The following is a 26,158-nucleotide window of genomic DNA, read 5'->3' as shown; positions in this document are numbered from 1 at the left end:
GGATCGTGTGATTGACACGGACCAAAGTTATCCCGGAATAAAGGAAGCACGCATGTGCCATCACACCGGATGTGAACATGCTTACTTGCGCCCGCTTCCCAGCCTGCTTTACCCGGGAGCTCGCTTTGTGAAAAAAGCGAGAATCCGTGCCGAGCCGTGCCAACTTCTCCGATCCGTTCTGCGGCTTCTACAGCTGCGGAAACGGGAAGGGGAAAAGGCCGTCTTTCTCCCCCCTTCGCCTTCCCAATGAAGTAAAGCGTTAGGCTTCCCAGCACCAATAAATTGAACCAAGCCAAGCCCGTTCTAGCCCCAGAAGGGCTTCTCTGCGGGGGTCGAGCAATAGCCGCCTCGTCCGTCGCTCCATGGCTTTCCGCGCGCCTTCGTTCTCTGGGGCTTCGATTCTGCCCTTCGATTCTTAGCGGGGAGGTAGGCGCGGTGGAGGAACTGAGCGCCGAGCAAGCATGGATTTTCGAGGGAAGAAGTACGAGCGGGGCACCAACTGGTCAGACCCTGAGGTGGTGGAGCTTCTGCACCTGTGGGCTGACGAATCGGTGCAGGCGGAGCTGGAGAGCTGCCTGCGGAACCAGCACGTCTTCAACCGGATCGCCGAGGTGCTGCGCGAGAAGGGCATCCACCGCACCGGCGACCAGTGCCGGGAGAAGATCAAGAAAATGAAGCTGGAGTACCGCCGGCTCAAGGACAACAACAAGGCTCCGCGCGGGGGCCGGACGTGGAAGTTCTACGAGGTGATGGACCGCGTCCTGGCCAGCCGGCCTCCGCTCGCCTACAGCGCCGCCGGCAACGGCAGCGGCGGCGGCTACGTGTTGGCGCAGCAAGGGCTCCCTGGCGGGGGGGTAGAGAGCTTCCACCCCCCCTTGGGCCCCTCTTCGGCGCTGGCCTTCCCGCCCGCTCAGCCCCCGGAGCTGATGGAGATCAAATGCGAGGAGGTGGATTCAGAGGACCAGTGCTTGACGCCTGAGCCTCTGCCTTCTCTCACCTACCAGCCGGGGGGCTCTGCTGAGGAGCACGAGATAGACAGGGCCTTCCTGGAGAGGTCCCAGAATGACTCTCCCATCTCCAGGGTGGAGATCCCCATTGAGACCACTGTCTCCCTTTCAGGTAGGAATGCCAGATCGAATCAGGCCAACCGGCAGGGCCTCTCCTCTGCTCCTGAAAGAGACTGAGCAGAGGCCAAATCCCGGGAACTTTATAAGCACATCTGAAGGACCAGAAGGAAGGCTGGGTGGTGGGAACCATACAGCCCCTGCATGGGTTGCATTGCCCACAGAGATACATGTCATTGTGAAAGGTTTCCCCAGGCTTCCCACCTTCTTGCAGCCTGAAATGCTGTTGCCCTGAAGAGAATGACTGAACCTTTTTTTCAGGACCTAACTGCATGTCCTGTTAAGTGGGCATCTGCCAAGCTGGCTTGGGTGATGGGAAACAGTCAAGTAGCACACAGTAAATTGTAATCCTCTTTTTCAGGGTCCTGCAATGGAGACTGAAAAAGAACAAGGGAGGGACACTTCTGCCCACTCCATTCATCTTTCTTCTCTCCCCAGTACTTCCTCCTTAGAGTTCTGCTATTTGTAGGGAACGTTTCTCTGCCTCCTTTCTTTCCTTCAGTTGGACACTGGGGCAAAGAGAAACGGGACCACAGTGCAAGAAGTGATGTTGGCTTGCTATGCAGAGAATTGGTGATGGAAATCCATTTCACTTTCTCTCCTGTGCTCAGAGAATTTGGGGCCCTGGAGGAATTCTCATTGTTCTGCTGTCCAGAGGGTAGTCAGGCTGTGGACTCCTTCTGTTGCCTATCCACTTTGCTGTACTATGGGTAAACAGCAGGACTTGATCTTCCTGCACAGTTATCCAGAGTGGGTGAAACAGGAAGACTCACTACTTTCCCTTCTTAAAGTGGCATTGACAACACTCAGAGGTAGAACCCAGTGGATGAAGACAGAGTGGAGGCTGGGAGCCTCCCTCCCCCGCTCCAGTGCTGTCCAAGCCTTTCCCACATTAGCTTCTTTTGGGGAGTGAAATGATGAAATAGCAAATGTGACCTTCAAAATACTCTATGGTAAGTGGATGAGTGACTTTTGTTGCTAGAAATATTTTTAAGTTTATCCAAAATAATTTAGGTCACACAACTGAAACATGCTTGGAAACTGACCTTTGCTGTGTGTCCTCGTTGATGTGCAAACAGTAGCTTTAAACCATGACAGACAGTATTTAAAACTGAGGTTTAAGTGAATTCAGGACAGACGTAAACTGCTTTGGATCTCATAAAGACCAATTAATTCTGATTACAAGTCAAAAGTACCCTGGAGGTTTAAACTCCACCAAGCAAATATACTTAGTTACTTAAACACCTTCAAGTCTATATAAGCAGTCACAAAGTAAGTTTCTTGTACTGTTCTCTTCATTCGTTTTTTTCCAAGTCCACAAGAGCACCTGAACAGAGTAGGGTTTGTTAAAGCAGAAGAGACTTAGAGTAGTATCATTGACCATGGATTGATGGAGCTCTTTTATTATTTTTAGACCAAGAGGGAACAGTGTTCTTTGGGACTTTCTTTTAGCAATCTCAGCAGAAGATGATTGCTTGGCGCCAGAACCATTTAGGAAATGAGGAGCTATTTTTGGTTGGGAGAAAAGCACTGGAATTTATAAAAGAAGATAGTTACTTGGCAAATATTTTCTTATGCATCAATTTTCATCTCTTGGAAGTCATTGGGTCTTAGAATCTGTAGAGCTGACGTGTATGTTTCAGATAGAACTGCACATTTAACAATGTTTTAGGAAATCACCGTTATCCTTCTGAGGCCTCAAAATGATATGCTACATTTACCCCAGGGCTTAATGTGAACCAGGATTCTCCATGTTTCTATAGTAACTTATGATTCCAGAGATATGAATGGAGAAAGCAGACAAGTCTCAGTGCTTCTCCAAGTATCTTTTCCTGTTGCTGCCTCTTCTATTCTGTAAGTATATGTGGAAATACAGATTCAGCCTATCTTATTAGCTTGCTTAGCAGCCAACAAACTGGTAGTTTTTTTTTTAAATTGATAAGTTTTATTAAAATGCTTATTGCCTGAACTATATTGATACATCAAGGGTGGGATCTATAACACTAGATTAAAAACAAAATGCAGACTGAGTGCTGTCAATGAGACCCCACAAACTGGACTGTATACTCGAGAATGAATGTTGACAACAGCTTGGTCTCCCCTGCCTCACATAATATATTATTCCTAATATTCAGCCAGGTGTTTAGAGAGAGTGATGGTCCCAAATGATCTCAAATGATGGGCAGCACACTTCTGTGCAGTATACCCAGAGTAATGCATTCAGACGTAAAATGAGCTCTGCCCTCCATTCAGCAGCAAATATTAATTAAGCTGGAAGAGAAACTTTCTTGAAGTACACTTCTATAGGATGAGCTCCACATGGCGATGGAAGTTCCTTAGCTAAGGCAGATGAATTCACTTAGATTACTATTTTTAATAGGTCTTATGAGTATTAGAATCTGTTACATGTCCCTAATCCTTTACTTGGAACCACTTATAATTGTGACTGGGATCTCTCTAAACCTTTCGATACTTTGGATATATATATCTGTTAGCCTGTATATAGAATTAAAAAGTGGCAGGTCTGCCATTTTGCATATTGAGTTAGTATGGAGCTCTACAATATTCTTGGTCTGAGGAGAAATGCTGGAGGGGATGGTGGCTAGATTTGTATGACACACTAAGCTAAAATGTGGCTTTGCTCATTTATAATTTAGTGTATTCAGCAAAGCCAGCTGCTGTAATTTGTCATTATATTTTATGATATAGTGTGTGGTGGAAATTCAGCTGCATTCTTGTGTCTGTGCAACATATGTTATCTATTATATAAAGAAAAATGCACATTTCTCAATATTCATTAGTGAAGTAACTCATTTACTCTGACAGTCTGCTAAGGGCTCGGATGATTAAGGGAGGGCAGTACATAATCGTTCCAGCAAGCTTGACCTTTGCCAAAAAGAAATGGGTAGGGTTGATTATTCTTAATCTGTTTACTCTTAGGTTTCAGTGAACCCAATGCAGCTTCTTCATCTCGGCTCCAAAGTCTAGGGCCCTGGTCTGGTTTTTCTACTTTGCACCGCTTGCGGAAGAAAAGGAAAGGCCAGCGGCTGAAAGACCCTGTGGATGCTCTGCTGTTGAAGACTTTAACTGCACAGCGGGAAATGGAGGAGCGCTTTCTGCAGATGGAGGAACGCCGGCTCCAGCGAGACTTGGAGGCAGAAGAGCGCCGAATCCAGCTGGAGCAGCGACGCTTTGAACTGGAACGGGATCATGATTTCCGTATGTTCAACGTCTTTGCCCAAATGCTGAGCATCTTGAGGCAGGGCAATCAGGGCTCTTCTGTAACCGGAGTGGCTCCGAATGTGGACCTTAACCAGGCATTTTCCAATGCCACGGAAATAGGAGAACGGATGTCAGAAGAAGCCAAGGCCCTCCATTTAGGGCAAACCAGATCGGACAGGATAGCCAGTGTGCATGGTTCCTGCTACCGAGCTGATTTTCAAAGCAGCCCTTACCTCTCTGTCCGAGGCAATAGTGCGAGTATTGTTTGGACCTCCTCAGAAGAGGGGTACGAGGTCTACCATGCTGACAAGTATGATGAGGACAAAAACCCCAGTGTGAGTAAAAGTCTTTCAGTTACTTGTTTCTAAACAAGCATACTGATTTTCAATGGCTATTTATTATTTGCCATCAAGAAAGAAAAGCTTTAACAAAGTGTCAGCTCTTTAGTATGGAGTTTTAATGACTTAGTTAGGCTTATCTGAGAGGTTGAGAGTGTTTTATGGATTCTACAACCAATGTGGATGGAAAGCCTGTTCATTCATGGACTATCATGGTGGGTATGTCATGTAGGACAGAAGGGAAGATAATTGCTATTCCCTAACTCTATCAAGGCATTTATTTACTGAGTTAACAACCATCTTGAACTAAACTTTTTTTTGAAAAACTTAACAGAAAGATGAGCTTTTCTTAGGCAGAAGCCACACTAGGGAGGTAGTGGTTTAATAATTTCCTCTACAATTTCCATGAACCCACCTTGCCCCACCAGGCAGAAATGAACATTAGAAGAAAATGTCTTGTTTTATTTATTTTTAAATGGCATGTTTTTAGAGTTAAAGAGGCAAAGAAGGTATGTTACAGACCCCGGCTACAAAAGAATGTTGACTGGTGAGGCCCAGGAGGAAAGCCTCCTCTGCCGTTGCCCCTGCCCTGTGGAACACTCTTCCCCCAGAGGTGAGGCAGGCCCCCACTCCTCCTGCCTTCCAGAAAGGGCTGAAGACCTGTCTCTGCCATCTCGCATGGGGCGAGAGGGGATATAACCAACCCTGGGGGTGGCTAGCTCCTTGAAGACACTCCCCAAATCTAAGATACTTATTATTTATATAGGAAGTCTTTTTGTAATGTATTTTAATTCATACTTATTCTATTTTAACTAATATTTATTCTTTTTACTGTAAACCATCTAGAGTCGCTCTGCAGTGAGATGGGCAGTGACAAATTTGAAAAACAAACAAACAAATAAATAAAATAATTCTCCTAACATGACATATAAGAACATTTTAATCCATAAGGACTATGATTATTTTTGAATGCCAGGAAAGTTTGCCAACCACACCAAGTCATTGTGATTGGGTTCTATTTTTAAGAGAGAGAATAGTCCTGATACATACTTTACTTGACACATGCTTCTAAATTTGTTATGCAGATGACTTAGATACGTGACTAGATATTTTGTCTCAAAGCAGTGCAGTTATGTTCCACTTTGCTTCCATCAATGGATTCAAGGTAGTTTTTCAGGTAGTTTTCCATCCAGATACTGGCCAGACCCTAACTTAAGCTAGCTGAAAGATGAGGCGCTTATCGGCACCAGAGATTTCTAAATTATAGCTCCCAGCATCTCTCAATATGGCCATGCTTTCTGGGGTGTTAAGAATTTTAATATAGCAACATTTGCAGGACCATATATGCCCCATCCATAAGCAAAATCATATGCCCCAAACATCTGTCTTTATGATGGTTTAGAATTCTTTGTTCCATTTCACCCTTCATTGGTGATATTACATTCTAAACACTGATTATAGTGAACTTTTTCCTGCTGTCATATCAAAAATCTAGTATCAGTGTAGATTCTTTAGTGATTTTCAAAGTAGCTTTCAGCTTTTTCTTCAGAGCAACACTTAGTAGCATTTTCTGCAAGTTGACTTTTATTTTACATTTAATACTTTTATTTTACTGTAAAATAAAAGTAAACTCTTTTAAAAGGACTCTTTTGTCCTGAAGAATTTCCAAAGCTGCTTACAGTAAAAAAGAAATACACTCTGCCCGCATGATAGGCATTAAAACAGCAGGGCATCCAAATTATTATAACAGCATTAACACTACTATCCTTTAATAAAGCCAGCTATGCTAGCTCTAATCAGTGTAATCTTTTTATATTACATAAACTTCAAATAGCTACCGTAACCTAGGATTTCATTCAAAATGTGAGAATTTTTAAAAAATTCAGCCTCATTACATTTTTCTTGACTGAGAAACCCATTATTAGAATGCTAATCATTCTTCCATAGCAATCAGTATAGGCAGTGTATTATAGCTGAACTGTTGAACTGATTTGGTTTGGATTCAAATCCTCTCTTAGCCATTAATTTTAGTTGGAATTTTGTTTGTTTTTTGTTTTATACTTACTGTTGCTCAGTTAAAGTTAGCTTACAGGACTTTTGTGCAAATAAAATGGCATAAATCCATGTATCTCTCTTTAGCATAGAGTAGTATTTAAATGTAAAACATACATTTTATCCATAAAAAATTATCTGGGTAAAATAGTGGCTTGGCTAAACTTTTTTTTTCATGGGGAATGAATGAATAAGTGTGTGCGTGTGTGTGATGCTAACCTGCAGTTTCTTTGAGTCCTGTATGAAAAATGAAGCTTCCAAATGTAAGCAATAGTATAGAATATACAGTGGTATGGAGAGTATAAATGTGGGCAAATTGCAATTGAAATCTTTAAAAGTTTCTCACAACAAAAAGTGGAATGAAACTTAAGCTATGTCCTCTTGACCTATATGTATCTTCTATCACAATCCCCTTTCCAGAATCCTTACTGGCTCTAGAAATGATAATGTTTTATGGAACAGAATTTTTGAGATAGCTGATAGGATACCAACTAATATTTGTCTTTAATGAAACTTTTATCTGTATCCCCAGGGTATCATTAATTTGGGTACCAGTGAGAACAAACTCTGCTTTGATCTAATGTCCAAAAAGGTAAGAATATTGTAAACACACTTCATTCTTAAGTAATAGTGATCACCACTGGAAAGTGATGGCATTTCATGAAGATTTCACAAAGTAAATTTCCCAGATGAGTCACCTGAGGCTTATATTGATTTTCTGTTTTGTTATCTGTTTATATTGATACTAGTTGGCTTTGTTCTCCTCTTCATGAATAACCACATGCTTCTTCCTTTGGCATGGACCACGGATCTTTTGGAAATCCATTTAGAGAGCTTTGCAGGGTCACTAATACATGTGAATGACACTCACCACTCTATTTTTTATCCATTAATCTCAGACAAATGGTTTTGTGGTAAATGGATATACTTCCTTTAGTTCCTCCCCCTCCCCAAAGTTTTCCATGGAGTAAGTGGGGAGGGGAAGCAGTAGGCAAAAAAACTGGTATATTGTGACAGGAAGCAAAGCCACTGCTGTCTTTTAAATGAATGGCAGTGCTCTTTAAGCATTATACATATATGTCTGTCAAGCTTGCATTTTATATATATGTTGTGAAATTACAACATTATAGTGATCTAAATCACTAAATAAAATCATAGCCTTTCACATATTATTCCAAGTCATGGTTTGTACAATTGTAGTTTCTTGGACAAATTACTCTTGATTGGGTTCACACCACATATTAAGCCAAAATCAAATGAATCATAATGTGCAAACCCAGCCTCTGTGTGTGTAGTTCATTTGCAAGAATGCCTTCCAAGTGAAGAAGGAAATTATGGAATCTTCATAGCTTTTACTTGCTGATTTCCAGACCAGTTTCTGGCACTATGCTTAATAGAGTCCATGGGATTCTCTGAGTTTGCTTGTTTTCTTGCAGACGTTTCATTGTACAATAGGTATTGTACAATACCCTAATCAAGGAACTACCAACTCAAACAAACAAAGCAGTAAACAACAGCCTAATCTAGGAACTACCAAAAACAACTCCCACACCAACACTGACAGGGCAAGCTACTGTATATAAACAGAGAGCAAACCCCACTCCCTTCTAGCACTGAAGATGTTACCTAGCCGGGTAATGAAGCATCTGCAAGAGAACAACCAAGCTCAGAGAAGCCAAAAGACTCTACAGCTCAACCCTGAGCTACATATATTCTCTGCTTAATAATTCTGTCCTCTCCTTCTCATTGCTGATAGCTGACACAAAGCAGCATGAACCTCATAGAGCCGTCCCTGCTGCAGTATCCTGACTGGAAGGGCCATTTGTTGTAAGTAGCCTTTGTCATGAACCTCCTCCCTCTTTTGTCAGAAAGCCCAAATCTGTGTTTTCCACAATACAGCCTAGAGAGGAGTGACGATTTCCCTTGGAAAACTCTGACCGCTTTTATATCTCCTTCAGTGTGCGAGAGGAAGTGGCTCGATTTTTGACCTATTACAGCAAAGCAGCTGCACCTCTCAAAGCAGAAAATGTAAGTCAACCTACTTTCTGGTTTGTCTAGTTTTTTTTCAGCAAGTGATTACCATTCTATGTCAGACAACTATATCTAGATGTGAGGGGTGTGTAGGGGGCAAGGTCACGGTGCTGGGAAAAGATGCAGCTTTAAGAAGTTGCAGATTGATGCAGACAGCAGAGATTGTACTTTTGTGTCACAAGTTTTCTAACCTCTAACCCCCCCCCCCAATTTCTCAATACACGTATCCACTGTAGCAATGCAAAAAGAAAATAAAACCTTCTCCACCAGGCTAATATCTGCAATTCACCCATGATTACAGCAGATAATCTGCTCTTTCAGCCTCTCCAAGGAACAGTTGTGGAACACTGTGAACTACCACCCCGACTAGACACTGAAGTCATGATAAGATGGTCAGCAGGTCTCTTCTAGCCTCTTGCATTTCTTTTGTTTGCTTCCTGAAAAACGGAATCAAGTGTTTACTTCGGATTTAGAGCCACTACAGCATGGATAGCTGCTGCGTGTTACAAGTTAGAATGCTGGCAGCTATTAAAATTCTTCTAGTTGGTGAAGGTAGTCTGAACAAAGGCTTCATAGGCATTCTTATCTCATTAAGTGTTTGGAAGAGGAGTATTCATCTGAGTGGCAGAGCATCGAATGCTGCAAAATCTGGACCCAGTTTTAAATTGTAGTACAGCAGTTCAAATGTTTGCTCTGAAATAACAAGGTATCTGAGTGTCCCTGACCTCTGCTTTGCGGTCTCATCCAAAGTGCTATCTGGTAAGGATTCTTTTTCTTCATTCACATTCCTCGTTGGACAACCTGTGGCATATCCTGCACTAAAAGTACTGGCAAGTGTTTGTTCCTCAGTAACAGTACAGCCACACACCATAAAGTCAACCCAACAGGACTACTCTTCCATTTTCTTATTGATGACCTTTCCATAGAGATACAGGTAGTCCTCATTGAGTGACTGCCTCATTTAGGGACTGCTCGCAGCTACAGTAGTGGTGAAAAAGTAACTTTGCTACCTCACAGTTATAACCTTTGGAAGTCTATAAAGCAAAGGAAAGCTGAAGTAAGATCAGAAGCACAGTCGCAGGCTCACTTAGCAACTGCTTCACTTAACAACCGAGTTGCTGGTCCCAAATAGCAGTTGCTAAACAAGGACTACCTGTAGAAAGACTGGTTTCCCCCAAATGCAAGTTGACTAGGCCAGGCCAGATTAGACCAGGCTACCACTCTGATGAAAAAGGTTAGACAGAGCAGAGCAATAGCAGTAGAAAAGCAGGAAAGAGAGACAGATACCAGCCCTTCTCTTTCTCTACCTCTCTATTGCTCCCTGGGAGTGTGGTTGCTTCTGGCTACATCTTGTTTGAGTTAGAAGGGGGCAAGCAGTAGGAGTTGCTGTAGCCTCAGGAATCTGAGCCTCGGGAGGTGTTTTCCTTTCTTGGGGTCACTGTTTTCCTATGTGTGGAAGCTGGGTGACACCAGTTTACTTGGTAACTCAGCCCAGAATGAGTGTTCAGCCTAAGGGGAATATGCCCTGTAGTTCCTATCCATGGATGCACTTCTAAGTGAATTACAAATTCATGGTAGAAAGCTTTACAGAAAGTATTACCTCAGAGAAGGACCAGTTTATTGGTTTATTTAACATACTTATATAGCTGCCCATCTGCCAAAATAACCCATCTGCCAAAATAGCCCATCTGTCAAGATGGCACTGTGCAGTTCTCAGCACACACTGGAAAACCTGCTGAGGTGGTCCTCATGATTAACCCAGTTTGTAATGGTAATCTGTTAGCTATCCTGGTCCCAAGTTGTTCAGTATTCCTAGGTCAAGAACATACCTGGAACCTGGATCCATAGCTAATTGGCAGAGAGTGTGAGCATAACCAATGTTCACTCAGCAGTCTGACCACCTCCTTCTGCACAGCTGCAGCTGCCAGGTCAAGGGCAAAGGCAGACCCATATAGAGTCCATTACTATACATCTAAATGTGAGGTTATTAGATATCAACTGCTGTTCCTATCTAGCTGGTTATTTGTTTGTTTGTTTGTTTGTTTTAGTTTATTTAAGTTTATTGGCCACCCAACTCCAATTGATTCTTTGTCTTTAGAATGACAGTGATGACTCTACGATTACTGGTAAACTATGTGCCTGTTCTTTCTGAGGGAGTGCAGCTCCATTCAGAACTGAAAAATCACCTCATTCAGAATCACCCTGTTGTCAGGGTTCTGTCTTTGTCTGTTGGCCCTCATTCATATCTCATTCATCCTATCACTGCATCAATATACTAGTTCAGATTAGGAACCTGTTTGATTCAAGTAATGTAGATTGAATGTCATCAGCTTATGGATGACTCCTAAACCCAATACATCTTTTGACTGCCCCAAGGAGCTTCATATAGATGTTAAACAGCACTGGACATAAAATAGTGCCTTTTATTGATAGGATCTAAAGGCACAGTCACCCTGTATCACTTTCTGAGGTTTTTTGGCAGGTAGAAGTAAAACCCTGGTAATATAGTTTTCCCAATCCCAACTCACAGAAGTGGTTAAGGAAGATATCCTAGTCTATATATTAAAAGCCGCTGAAATATCAAACAAGTTGCACTCTCTCTGTCTTCTGCAGTAGGTCATCTATCAAGATGATCATGGCTGATTCCGTCCCAAAATCAAGGTGAACCTAGTTGGAAAGGGGTCAACATAATTACTCTCTAAGAATGTCTGTAGATGCACATACGATATCCTTTCAGATATCTTGCCCTAAAGGGAGCACTTGTGATGTCTGGTGATAGTTGGCAAAAGCTTCTGGATCCAAGGAGTGCTGGCAGCACTATCACAGAAGGGTGCAGTCATCACTACCTTGATTTATCTGGTTGGTGCTCCTCAACCAGATCAAATAAGCCAGGATAAGTAGGGGTCATGAGAGCATGCTTTCCTTCTGTAAAGACTCAGCAATGGCACTATAGTAGTGTGTTTATGTACATTCTGGAGATAGAAGAGAATGGATAATCCTTGATGCTAGAAATCTTATTGGAAGAATAGTCTCTCCAGAAAGAAAGTAATGTCTGTCTGAATGTCTTTTCTGTAGGTGATTCTGCTGAATGGCTGCGGATCTTTGTTTTCTGCCTTGGCTATGGTTCTCTGTGACCCAGACGGTAAGTGAGCTGGAGCAATTTAAAATACAGGTTTTTTAGATGGCCGCAAAGTAGGACTTTTGCAGAAAAGGAGTGAAATTGCTTGTGTTTTTCTAAGTATGATGTCAGATGTAGCACAGGAGCCTGTACTGAATAACTCTCATTAATCAGGACAGATCAGGAGAAGACCTTTGATTAATTAGTTGCCATGGTTGCTATTTACAAGTTGTTGTTTTTTAACCTGCTTGTTTATGACAGTATACTCCATAGACACTGTCATGTGATGAAACCAAAAATACATAGATATTTATTCATTTACTGTATTTGTATACTGCCAATGATTTATGAGCCAAAAGGACATGCACTCTGTGAAAAAAGAGTATCTGTGCCAGAATATCTCTATAGAATTATATAATGGAACTCATTTCTTTTTTTTTCCTTAATCTTGCTTCACTTCATAACATGTGCACAGCATTCATACTTTTGACTTAGTATATGCATTCATTCCAAGGATACAGTGACAGACAGAAAAAAAAGTGGCCATGTAGATATTCCCATCTTAAATCTGAGTATAGGGCTTCAGAGAATTTAATTCTTTTCATGTTTATCAATTCATTTTTCCTTTCAGGATAATTCTCTTCTGCTTTAAATGTTATCTAGAAGTGACAAACCAGGAAATCACAAGGTTTTGTTTTTTTTAAGCCCCAAAGGAGAAAAGTATATATTTTCATGGACTCAGCACAGAGTGCTCATATCTTCCTCAGGACAAGGTTCTCTCCTATCTTTCTCTCTGCTGACACTGCAAGAAAGCAGTGATGGGAGATGAATGAGTTGTGTTCCCTTTTTCACTGGAATGGATGTTTGAGGTTGTTCTGTTAGTCCTTTTTCTCATATGCTGCTACTTGAATTTCTCTAGCAGAGCTTTCCATATGTTAATGCCCATGGTGATAGTGTGTGATGGGAGTTATAGTCAACACAAGTGTACTCAGCAAGCTGGGTATGGCTTCATCTCACATGGTGGACAAACTATGCAGCCACCATCTTTGCACCATCTCCAAAGCTTCCCCAATAAAACAGCTCTTTTACAGCAACGCAGTTTTTCATCTTTTCTTCACTAAAAGAGAGAAAGTAAGTCTATTATGTTTCTGCAAGGGGTAAGACACCTAATTTGTACTTTTACAGCTGAAAATAGATTCCCTGCCCCTGCCTTAGTTTTTTTTTTAATTAACTTCTTGTTTGATAATTTGACTGAATTCTTGAGTACAGATTTTTAAAAAATCCTCATCCTTTCCATTCCACTGAGGAATGTGTATTTTGTCTTTGAGGTATGGAAATGACATTAAAACCACTGGAACTACAGACTGTAGAGTCAAAATTAATCCTGAAATTACCATATAGACCAAAGCTTATGAATAATTGACCTGATCCTCAGTGAATATAAGGAACAACAGCAGCAGCAGTGGGTTACTGTCTTTATTCTTTTGATTTCAGAAGCGTTCCTGATTGCTACTCCTTTCTATGGAGGAATCAGTAGAAATGTGTCCCTGTGTGGCAATGTCAAGTTGGTTTATGCCTATTTAGATAGCCAGGTAAGGAAGGGTATGGATGACCATCACATTCTGGAATCTCATGGCGCTCCATTCAGCTTTTTGGCCATAGCACTTAATAGTTCACAGGACAGTAAGCTTTTAAACAGTTGGGTTGACCCCCACATAGACTGAATGTTCTCTGTTAGGTTGGACCAGCAGAATGTTAGCGATTCTGCTACGTGATGTAGATGTAGATAGGTTTGAGAGCAACTGTTTGTGAATTTAAAATGGATTGTAGGGACATGGAGATGTAAACAGTTTGTGATATAGATAAAGAGTATATGCTTGTGTTTGGATTAGTATTCCAAGATTCTTTTTGTCCTGCTGAAATATCCATCCTGAAGTACAGGGTAGACCTCAAATTCTGTGAATGATGCCACCTTGAAGTGGGTTAACCATATTCCTTATTATTGTTACATGCAATGGGTCTGAAAGCCACTACTCAGTCTCTTGTCTGGTATGTTTCAGGTCACTGGCAGTTGCACCCGTCCATTCCAGCTTACGGTGGATAAGCTAAAAAAGGCCTTGCAGGATGCACAATCAGAGGTGAACTTTGCTGATTCAATTCTTGCTAGATATACTGGCCCAGGACTGGATAGGGGGACATGGCAAAAGGAGGTTATGGAGTGAACTACACATGTTTTAGACGTGGCTTCAAATTATTTCAGTGGCCAAGCTAGTCTATCAGCCTCAACTATTTTTGTGCACATTGGCTGCCAAGTGTGGTGTGGACTGATCTATGGCAATTTTCCTTCTTCTATGTTAGAGCTTTAGAATGAATAAACCTTTCTGAAGTATTACCTTCAACCAGTGAAAATTTCCCCAATCCTGTTTGACTTTGAGTGAAATGAAGATCAGAGTGCTACCTACAAGTATCCTCTTGCTAATCTGACTTAGAATAAATGAAGATATAATAAAGAAATTTGCTTTAGCAAAGATTCCCATTCATGTTTTTCTCATAATTTTTTTTTTCAACATTCACTAGAAAGACTTTTGAACTTTTTTTCTTCAGTATGGATCACTTACATAGAGAAGTTCAAATTACTTGTACTATTTCATTATCCTTTCTGCATTTTGTGTCTGGGGGTGTTTACCAATTAAACATATTTTCTTTTAATATTCAATTGCTTAATAATTTTTATTAAAGAAATGTTTAATATTCTAGAGTGAAATAGAAAGAGTCTGTAGCTCTAAATCACTCAAGACTTGATTTATTAAATCAGATGGGGCAGGCACCAGGGACATTGGAAGACTGAAATCTCTGATCTAATCTTACAGTATGCTTTTTTGCATTATTTCTCCAAAGCACTCCTAAGGGAAGCGTGCAGTTATTTGTCTTTGAGATTAATTCTTTGGGGGAAGCAGGTGGGACTTAAATCCAGCAGGGTCGTGCATAAAAGGAAATTTGCCACACTGTAGAATGCATTGATTTAAAGAGGAAAAGCAAACTGTATGCTTCAGTCACTTAATAATAAATATGCTTCAGTCACTTAATAATAAATATGCTTCAGTCACTTAATAATAAATATGCTTCAGTCACTTAATAATAAAAAGAGTCAGCTTTTTAAAATCAAACTCCTGCAGGATAAGCAGGTTTCTTGACAGGCTTTGTTTGATATGCTGATGTGTTTAGTTCCCATATGCACATATATGTGCACTTTTAAACACTCTTGTTTCTTTTATAGGGTGTCAAGGTAAGGGGTTTAATTCTCCTGAATCCACAAAATCCCTTGGGGGATATCTATTCTCTCTCAGAGTTACAAGACTACTTGGAATTTGCAAAAAGGTATGACAATTTTAAAAGTTTTAGAGCATCTGATGGTCCAAAAGTTGAAATATGATATGCTGCTTAGTTAGTGTTGAACATTTCTGCATATTACAAACAGTTGTTACATTATGGACTTTAAAAGTATTTAGAGACTTTTCTGTTGGTTGCTGGCCAGAATCTGGAATGCAAATATCATAACTCATAACTTTCAAGTGGGAGCAGATTTATATGAGAGCAGGTGATCCTAAAATAATAGCATCCTAGGCTCTCTAGGACTTTCTGGGATTTTGGATGCTAATATAGATTATGACCAGCTTTACCTGAACTTGATGAAAAGGAAGAATAGAATTAATGATTCTAAGATTGCATTCCTGGATGATCTCAAGAGTTATATGTGGATTTTGAACAGTATGGAAAAGGAAACTGGCCTATTTAATTATTATAGTGGACCTGCCATGAAATGAGAAATTTGGCACCATCTTGAAATATCCACCTCAGTAGGAATAGAACCACTGAATAGCAATACCCCCAGTTTCCATTCAGAACAGCCTCTTCAAAAGGAATTTTTATCTGACAGGACAGAATCTTACTAAGAGGTCCAGGAATTTTACCAGAGTAGCTTTCTTGGCTGATTTCCCCCAAAATATGTCATCTGTGCCTAAGTCTGTCTCTGTCTGTCTGTCTGTCTGTCTGTCTGTCTGTCTGTCTATCTATCTATCTATCTATCTATCTATCTATCTATCTATCTATCTATCTATCTATCTATCTAAGACCTAAATTCCGTTGGACCCTTAGGCTAAAGATTAAAGCCAAAAACGTCATGGAAAAGGGAACAAAAAAGAATTTAAGGAAATAGGAGGTACTCAGGTAGACAATGATAAAGCTGAAGGAGCAAAAATCATGGGGCTGGGATTTCTGATTTGCATTCCATTTCATTAATTTCATTACATTACTTCTTCTGAAAGAGTTAAACCAGTCTAACTCTTATCAGTGGGCTGCTTTGTGAATCCAAGCATTTATGGGGAGACTGTAATATCTTTGGAGGTTTTGCTGTAATCTCTAGCAATGAGCGTATCCTTGAGTCACTGATGCTTGAACTCCATTCTTATTCTCAAATTTTCTCAGAACCATGGATGCTCGTTTCTAGTCAATCATTCTACTGACTGTCCATGAAAGAACAAAAACTTCTTGCCTATTTCATGAGAGCAAGTCATTTTCTTTCCAATTGCTGAAGTATTCTCTGTTTTTATTTTTCTCCGTTCTAGACATGAGTTGCATGTGATTGTTGATGAGATCTATATGCTGTCAGTTTTTGATGATTCTGCCACATTTCACAGTGTGCTGGAAATGGACAGGTAAGGTCTGCTTTATAGTTTCAGTCATTTAGTAACAAAGGTCACCAACACTAGCAAACCGTTATAGAGTTGGAAGCCTTATCAATGGAATTAAATAAATAAATAAATAATCAAACAATCTGTGAATAATAATAGTGTCCTTCCAGCTCAGAAGTGGCAATTGTTGTTGGAAGTAAAATATTCTATATTCCCTAAATGAGAACAGTAGTTTTTTGTGCTTCTGCACCAGCATATCATGTGGCTTCAAAGGTTTCTTTGTAACCTGATTTTTCCTCACTTTAGAAAGCACCACTGAGAGAGCAGCTCTTTAACTTCTCCCTTTATGTTGTTCTCAACATTTTTCTCGAACTTTTCTAGCACCTGCCAACATTCATCTAAGAAGCTAAGCATGGTCAGCCCTGATTAAGTCACTTTGATGAGGGACACCTGGTTGCCTGGGAAGCTGAAAGCTATCCCAGAAGAAGGCAATGGCAAACCATTTCCATAAAGCTGTTAAGAAAATTGGATAGATGCATCCATACAGGGAAAGGAGTTGAGCTCAACTCAAGGGCATTTTTCCCCTTTACCTTCCTAAAACACATTTGGGGAATACATCGCTTTCAGGAAGAAAGGAGGCCTTGGCCACTTTTTTGCTTTTGGACTGCTAGACTAAATGTAACTTATGGAATTACTGTTGATCAGTGGATCAAGGGAAGGGAAGATTTAATCATTTGTATCCTGCCATAGTCTTGACAGAAGCCTCCTCTAAGAAGCTTCTGCTTTTACTTCTAGTGATCACTTCCCTGAAATGCAAATAGAAGTTTAGGGCAGTGTTTCCCAACCTTGGCAACTTTAAGAAGTGGGAAGTCCACACATCTTAAAGTTGCCAAGATTGGGAAACACTGGCTTAAGGGGAAGAGAATATTGTTGACTTTTAAATAGGGAGAATGTTCAGCTTCTCCACTTTTTCCATATTCACAAAATTAAGAGGTCATTAATGTGGCCCTATGGAACAGAGTTTCCATTAACAATATTTATAATTATTAAGTATGTTCTTTGTTGTTTGGGAACTCTGGGTTGATGATCAAGAACAATCTTTCCTAACTTAATGCCTTGAAATGTGTTTTACTATAACTCCCATAACTCCAAAGTAACATGGCCTTCTGTCTGGAAATTCTGGGAGTTGTAGTTTAATACATTTAGAAAGCACCAGAGTGGAAAAGGTTGATCAAGAAGCCTCCATTATTTACTGCAAATATTCATATATGTATTCTCCTTACATTCAGATTGCCTGATCCACAACGTACCCATGTAATATGGGGGGTTAGTAAGGTACGTACTACTCTACTAATATTCAGGTGGTACTCCTTCAAATACCTGGACTATGAATGTTGGTTGAATCAAAATATTATTTATATTATGGAAGCTGGATTGGTAATTCTTCTCTCCCTTTACAGGATTTTGCTGCCTCTGGAATCCGGTTTGGTACCTTGTACACGCTAAACCAAGATGTTATCAAGGGTGTGGCTTCTTTTGGTTACCTTCATGGTATCTGTGGGCCTATGCAATACAAAATTGCCCAGCTACTCAGAGACAGAGGTGAGGCAAAGAGTAAACTAGGAGCACCTATATTCATTGCTCCTCTTGAGGAGAGACTTTTGCTACAGGTGCTCCTATGTTTTATTTATAAAATGTATATCCGACACAATTCTGTCATGTATCATAGGATTTTAGGAAGTATATTGAAGGTGATTGCCAATTTGACAAATCTGGGAATAAAAAAAAAAAAATCTCACATTGCACCAAGATCATGTTCATATTGTTCTCCTTCACTTAAACTTATGTGTGTGTTCACGCACACAAGTACATCAAATATATAGCCTTGGAAATTCTTGTCCACTTTTTTCTCTGTGGTCTGGTTCACACATACATGTTCTTTGCTTGGTAAAGTATCAGTGATGAATGATGTCTACAAATAAATTATCACAGATCAAATGCAGCAGGCAGACAGTATTTTTTAATGTAGTCTTCATCCATTAACCTACAAGGCTTTTAGAAATTAAGCAGTAGTACATACATATTTGTGTCTTTGCTAAATGTTTTCTATTCTTGGCTAGATTGGATCAACCAAGTATACTTACGGGCCAACCATGAGAGACTGAAAGCTGCGCACACTTTTGTGACAGATGAACTCAAAACCCTTGGTGTTCCCTTCCTCAACCGCAGTGCAGGTTTTTTTATATGGATTGACTTCCGAAAGGTCAGTGGTCTTTAGTGGCCCTGTATCTGTTCACTAGTGGAAAAACAGATGGTTCTTTTTACAAGTAGGGTGTGAAGGCAGCTGGTCTTCTCTATTGTTTGTATCCAGCATCTGGTTTCAGATTCCACTTAGTTTATCATGGTGCAAAAACAACAATTGCCTTTTATAATCCAGTTTGTTTGACCTTTGTGGGAAACAGAATGATGGATTAGATAAGCCAGAAATTCCCTTGCTGGTCTCAGGAAAGGGTTGGCAGAAATCAAGTCAATATCTAAAATTATAAATTTGGGAAAAAATGGTTGTAGTTCAAATATACGTATTTGCCACACACTTTTAAAATTGTGGGACTTATGTTTTTGACACATTTGGAGAGCACCAAGTTTGGGAGGGCTGAAACATACTCATCATTGTGAGTGTACATGCATTGCATACACATTTGCATCCTCACATACACACACATTATAAATGCCACTCTTTTCTTGTTGGAGCAGATCTTTTACTTTTTTGCTAGTTTCTCAGTCTACCCTTATTCTCTGGGGCAGAGATGGGGAATCTGTGGTTTCCAAAAGTTTCTGAACTACAGATCTCAGCATCTCTCACTATTGGCTGGGTTGGCTGAGGTTCCTAGGAGTTATAATTGTGCCACATCTGAAAAGCCACAGGTTTTCTACCCATCCTGTGTGTGTTAAATTTTCTGCAGTTCGGGAGAGAATGATACAATTCCTTCTTGTGGGTGTAAGAGATTGTTTCCTTATTCTTTTACTCTCTTGTTAACTGATTCCAGTATTTAAGAAAAGGAACATTTGAAGAGGAAATGATACTCTGGAGGCGCTTCCTGGAGAAAAAGGTCTTACTCTCTCCTGGTAACTCATTTGAGTGCAATGAGCCTGGCTGGTTCCGCATCATCTTTGCTGACAAGATACATCGGCTGCGGCTTGGTTAGTGGTGTTCTCTCCTATATTATATCCAAGATTAGTCCAATAGGTGATCCAACAAATCAACAGCCCAGCTGCCACATAAGACAGGATGTTTTATTCTGACTGACAGTAGTTCTGGAGCTTTTCCAGCCCACTCTGAAGATACAGGGACCTCTTTATCGCTGTTGATTGCTATTTTGCAGTCCTGGGCAAATGGCATTAGCAACCAAATGCCAGGTAGGATGGATTTACACATGATTGATGGACTGTATTCAACTTGGTTGGCCAAAAGTTACGCGTATCATACTTTCCTCCTTACTTTTACCATCCTAGCTCTTCTTTGCATTCTGGTTTTATTCATTTTTTAAAACACTTGGAAGACAGATGGACATTCTAGAATGAGAGAAGTTGGAGTATGTACTATTAATGATAGTGAAGTTTATTAGACCAACCCTCATGTCATGGACAATTCTTTGGGAAATAATAAGACCTATTTTATTCAGCTGATCTGAACACAACTGGAAACACAGAAGTGGACTGAAAAGTCTTGAAGTGGTTCATTTGTAGGTACATACCGGAAAAGAAACAGTTGGTGGCAGGTGTAGATTATCATGGAAACCAGCTTAGGTTCATTTTGTGGGATATTCATCTAGCTCAAAGAAAAAGTCTGATGGTAGCTGTGCTTTCGACTCTTATTAAAGTATTCTCAGAAATATTTTATGAAGTATGTGAGCAAGGAACAGCTTCAAAGACACCACCAGAAATTGGAAGAATGCACTCATAATAACTGATATGCAGGTTTTCATGGATGTTTATTGTCCTTCATCTGCTTTTTAGACACATTTTCCTGTCTAAAAGAGTCTCATTCCTTCCCCCCCGCCCCCCATCTTGGTCAGTTTGGGTTGTGTGACCATCTCTCCTCTCTAGTTTGCTGTTTGAGGCCACTTACAGAGTAGGGTTGTATAGTCCAGTCTGGTGTTTCCCAAATCTGTTGGATTTCTAACTCCCATAATATGGCCATGGCCCTGGAGGATTATGGGAGGTTGAAGTCCAACATCTTAAGTGCACCAGTTTGGGGATATTTGTTTTAGGGGAGCTGCTCAGAGGATGTCACACTATTGTTCAGTGTACTCAGTGGTCCTATCTCAGAAAAAGCCTAAGCTATCAGCCAACTAAAACCTGAATTCTAAAATATGGAAGATTTTAAAAGTATTCTAATGCCTTTTATAATGTTATACTGAAGCTGTATTTGCAATAGTATGGTTTTTGTCACCTCATCTAAAAAACTGGAGAAAGAGCACAACGATGGAAGAAGTCAGAAATACCCATAATGGAGGAATAGATTGTGAAGATGACAGGGTTTGCAGAAATGGCTAAATTGACTTGTTTGATTAAGGGAACAATAATTACTATTATAAAAGATTGGAAACTGTTTATGGACTTTTTGCTGAAAATAGATAAAGATGACTGGTGATTTCTGGATTTACTGATTAAAAAGGGGTTGTTTATGGGAAGAAGGAAACCAAGATATGTAATTTGGGAGTGTGGAGATTGTAACTATGATGTCTATAACTGCTGCAAAGAAGATCTAAAGTTGCTTCTTTAGATTTCTTTTCTTTCTTTGTCTTTTGCTGCTCCTCACTTTTTCTTTTTCTTTATTAGAACTTTTATTAAAATATATAAAAAGTACAAATCAAATACAAATCAAAAAGAATAGAAAAGAAAGAAGATAGAACTAAAAGAAAAAGACAAAAACTAAAATAGTGAGAATAGGTAGAAAGATGAAACAGAAAATGACTTCCGACTATCTCCAATACAGATATGAGTACAAATTTGAAAAAAGTTAATCTCTTACCACTAATTAGTCCAAATTCACATTATTTCTCTCAACACAAACCATCTAATCATTAAATCCCACAATCAAAGCTTCATTTTTTTCCCAACCCAAGCACGTGATTTAGGAAAGGTTGCCATGAGGAGACAAACTTGGAAACAGTCTTATCTCTTATTAAAGCTGTTAACTTCGCCATTTGAGCCAAGTCCATTAATTTAATAATCCATTCTTCCACTGTAGGTATTTGTGAGTCTTTCCATCTTTACACGTATAATAGTCTTGCAGCTATGATCATATATAGAAGCAAAGTTCCATGTTGTTTCTCCAATCCTTTCTCCATCAAACCCAGTAGAAAGAATGTTTTTTTTTAATGTTCACTTTAAGAATCTTTTGAATAGCAATACATATCTGGTCCCAACATTTTTTGGCCTTTTCATAAGTCCACCAAAGATGATAAAAGGTTCCTTCACCCTGTGAACATTTCCAACAAACATTTGTTATAGCAGTATACATTTTTGATAACTTATCAGGAGTTAAATACCAGCAGTACATCATTTTATAAAAATATTCTTTTAAATTATAATTCAACGTAAATTTCAAACCTTTGTTCCACATATTTTCCCATTGTTCCAATGTGATATTGTGTCCAAAGTTTTTACCCCATTTAATCATATATTCCTTGACTTGTTCATCTTCTACGTTCATCTGTAACAACATCTTATACATTTTAGCAATAACATGTTCATCATTTGTACAAAGTTGAGTCTCAAAATAAGATATTTCATTAACAAATCTATAATTCTTTTTATCCAGCTTAAAATGTTCAAATAATTGCATATGAGTAAACCAGTGACATATAAAACCTTCTAATTCTAACTGTTCTCTTGTTTTAAAACTTGGTTCACCCTCCTCAAAATTTAGTAAATCTTTATATTTTAATCACTTCATTTCTCCCACATTTTCTCTTCTAGTAAATGCTTCCTGAGGTGACAACCACAAGGGTACATTAGGAGACAGTCTTACCTTATATTTGTTCCAAATCCGCAGTAAGGCATTCCTAATATAATGATTTTTAAAATCCTTATTAACTTGAACTTTATCATACCACAAATAGGCATGCCACCCAAATCTTAATTCATGACCTTCAAGTTGTAATAATTCTTTATTCTCCAAGGTTATCCATTCCTTCATCCAAAGCAAACAGCAAGTGTCAAAATACAGTTTAAAATTAGGCAGACCCAAACCTCTTTGTTCCTTGGCATCTAGTAACAGTTTATATTTAATTCTCGGTTTTTTGCCTTGCCAAATGAACTTAGATACTGTTTAAACGGTAAATCTGTAGTCAAAATCAGTATAGTCTGGAAAAGAAACAACATCCTAGGCAAAACATTCATTTAAATCACTGAGATTCTCCCCATGAGAGACAATTGTAATTTTTCCCATCTTACCAAATCTTTTTTCACTTCATTCCATAATTTTGCCATAGTTATTCTGGAACAACGCACTATTTTTGGTAGACAGAATCATCCCCAAACATCTCACCTTTTTTTCAGTCCTGAAACCCGTCTTGCTCATCAGCAGATCTTGATCAGGCAGGGTCATGTTTTTAATTAACATTTTTGTTTTTTGTTTATTTACTTTAAAACCCGCCAGTGAACCAAATTTCTTCAATTTCTTCATCAAGTGCTCAGCAGATACCAGAGGGTCTTGTATATCAAATATCAAAACTAAATCATCAGCAAAAGCCCTCAATTTAAAAACCTCTTGTTTAATCTTTAAGCCCTTTATTTGTTCATCCCTTCTAATGTCTCTATTAAGGACTTCGAGAACCAAAATATTAGTTTTTCATTCACAATAATACTAGCCTTCTGACGCATATAAATTGACTTTATTTCCTGTACAAAATGTTCTCCAAAGTCGATACTTTCCAAAATTTTAAACATAAACATCCAATTCAAATTATCAAAGGCTTTTTCTGCATCCAAAAAAATAAGAGCCGCCTGACATTCATTATGATATTGTAAATATTCTGTAATATCCAGCACGACCCTAATATTGTCTCTTAGTTGTCTTTTCGGCAAAAATCCACATTGATCATGATGAATAAATTCTTGCAAGATTTTTTTTAACCTTTCTGCCAACACTGAAGCAAATATTTTATAATCATTGTTCAACAGTGAAATTGGTCTATAATTCTTAATTAAAAGAGGATCCTGTGGTTGTGAAAGTTTTGGTAAATTTTGTTTATTCAAATATTCATCAACCTTTTCCAAAGAAATTTCTTGTTTTTTATATAAATTAGAAAAGAAATTATGAAATGCTTTTTTATCTTTTCATTATCCAATAATTCCACATTTCCTTCTAGCATATCTTAATTTCATTTCAATTTCTTTCACAGTCAACATTGAAATTTGTTGGTGTAGTAACTTGAGATGATAAACAATATTATTATCAGACTTTTTTTCCTGGAGTTCCTTCTCCTTCAACTTGATCTGATCTAAAACCATTTGTAATTTTTGTTGAGACTTTCGCTTGAGAATACGATTATGAAAAATAAAATTTCCCTTCATAACCGCTTTACTGGTATCCCACACTGTTTTTAAATCTACACCTTTATCATCTAGATTAATCTCAAAAAAGTCATTTAGTTTCTTCTTGCAGTCCTCCACAACATGTTCTTTTTGCAGAATAGATTCATTCAATCTCCACCTAAAAGACCTAGTTAATGCTGCTCCTCACTTTTCCTTTTATGCTTTTATATCTTTTTTCTATTTTTCAGTTCAAGTTTCTATAGTTTTTTAATCATGTGTAAATTTTTCTTTCAATAAAAATTATATATATAAAAAATAAAAAGCTGGAGAAAGGAGCAATCCAAATTAATCTGTGAGGAAAGAAGAAAGCATTTGAAGGAATATTTTCCTTTCCATCTCAAAATAAATTTGAACTCTTCTTTTAGCATTCTCATTAAGACCTGACATAATCTTTTTAGACTACTATTCTGCCTTCCTCCTGCCTGATAGCTTCAAGGCAACTTAATGATACAAAAACAAGCTAAAACAAATATGAGATACATGCATTTGAAGCCCCAGTGAAGATCTGATAAAAAGCAATCGAAAGGTGTTTGATTCTAGGAAGAATTAGGGTCCTTCTGTTGATGCCTATAAATAACAAAGAAAAAAAGTCACCAGATAAAATATTCCTTGGGAGGCAGTTCCATAACTTGGGCACCAATGCTGAAAAGATCCTCTCATCTTTCTTTAGCTGCCCGTATCTCCTAAGCTAAGGATACTAGGGGAAAGGTCTCTGAAGAACTTATGAAGGGCAGTTTAACGTCTGTGAAACACATCCCTTTCATAACCTGGTGCCAGGTCAAAAACCAGAACTTCAACTGAGCCCTGGAACTGAGAAGCCACTAAATTTTTTTTAGCCAAAGAGCACTATGTTTTTATTAGTCAGCTCTAGGATAGCATGGCTGCTCCATTCTGCATATCATTTGAGCTTTCTGGACATATTTTCTTTTCAACAGCATCCCTGTGTACAATGTATTACGATAGTCAGAATATGGTACTGCCCCAGAAAGGTTTGGATCATGTGATGATCAACTTTTTAATTTGAAGTGAAACAAAAAGTAGTAAGCTGCAGGTTCTTTACTTGACTGCGATGTTAGTAAACTTTCTAGTGTTGCCACTACTTGGAAGCTTTATCATCATAGTTCCACATCTGCATCCAACTTTTATTTCATCCTGTCTATTTCCCTTACTCTCCATTCCCCACCCTTTCTTCCAGGGATGCAGAGAATCTGTGAAGTACTAGAAGAACAGGAGCATGAAATCCTGAATGAAGATAAAGATCAGTTGTGTCAGTCTGAATCGGAAGCCACAGTAGACAGCACAGATGAAGTGATCTTTGTGTCTCACCACCAGGAACCAACTTCCTCTGGGAGTTCCACCCTTGGTGACCTGATTGGTCTCCTTCAGCAACAAATGCGCTCATCTGATTGGTTGCAGAAGAATACAGTGGGGCAGTTTGCACAAGAGAAACCAGAAGTCTATGATGTTTTCAGCAAGTTAGTGGGAAAACAATAGAGAGCACTGGTGTGTTCCTGCAGGGGCTATCAATCAAGATTTTGTCTTTTAAATTACTTACTGCTATTTTTTCTATTTAGTAGGAAACCATTTTTTTTTTTTTTAGCTTTCTTCTCGTTATTATGATGGATAGGGCCCAACTAGCAAGGATTGGGTTTTCTGCAGTCTCTAAACTCTGTATTGTCTTTTTGTTTTTAATTAGTAGACTTGTGTTCTGTTAAGCAGAAAGCAGTGGTGCTCTTCTGGTTTCATCTTTTTCTGAGGGAAAGGTTTTTTCCATTGAATAGATTGTTTTTAAAAAATTGCCATGTCTTCAGCTGAAACCCAAAATATAGCTAACTTGGATCTAAATTAAGCATTTTGTAAACCACTTTAGGAAAAAAAAATAGAGACAGATTTAAATGTATTTTTACACAGATAAAGAAAGTCATGTCTGGATCTTATCTGTTCCATTGTGAATAGATTTACTAATGAAGTTCAGGA

At 39.1% G+C, this 26,158-nt stretch overlaps 1 protein-coding gene across 1 annotated transcript; it reads left to right on the top strand.

The window, feature by feature from the left end:
• On the top strand, positions 1-26,158 carry ACCS (1-aminocyclopropane-1-carboxylate synthase homolog (inactive)). The gene is made up of 15 exons (XM_088145757.1): positions 1-1,119; positions 4,065-4,681; positions 7,269-7,328; positions 8,493-8,563; positions 8,695-8,764; positions 11,843-11,909; positions 13,380-13,477; positions 13,946-14,023; positions 15,163-15,263; positions 16,511-16,600; positions 17,866-17,911; positions 18,037-18,178; positions 18,697-18,839; positions 19,624-19,777; positions 25,377-26,158. Exons 1-15 carry the CDS (start codon positions 462-464, stop codon positions 25,673-25,675), a joined length of 2,694 nt encoding a protein of 897 aa, XP_088001883.1. The 5' UTR covers positions 1-461; the 3' UTR covers positions 25,676-26,158.

The sequence above is a fragment of the Python bivittatus genome, unplaced genomic scaffold (assembly GCF_059951505.1).
Source record: "Python bivittatus isolate LINGU-HERP-01145 unplaced genomic scaffold, Pbiv_v1 ctg000480_np1212, whole genome shotgun sequence".
Taxonomy (NCBI): domain Eukaryota; kingdom Metazoa; phylum Chordata; class Lepidosauria; order Squamata; family Pythonidae; genus Python; species Python bivittatus.
Note: the sequence above shows the minus strand (reverse complement) of the source record. Positions and strands in the feature narration are given on the sequence as shown.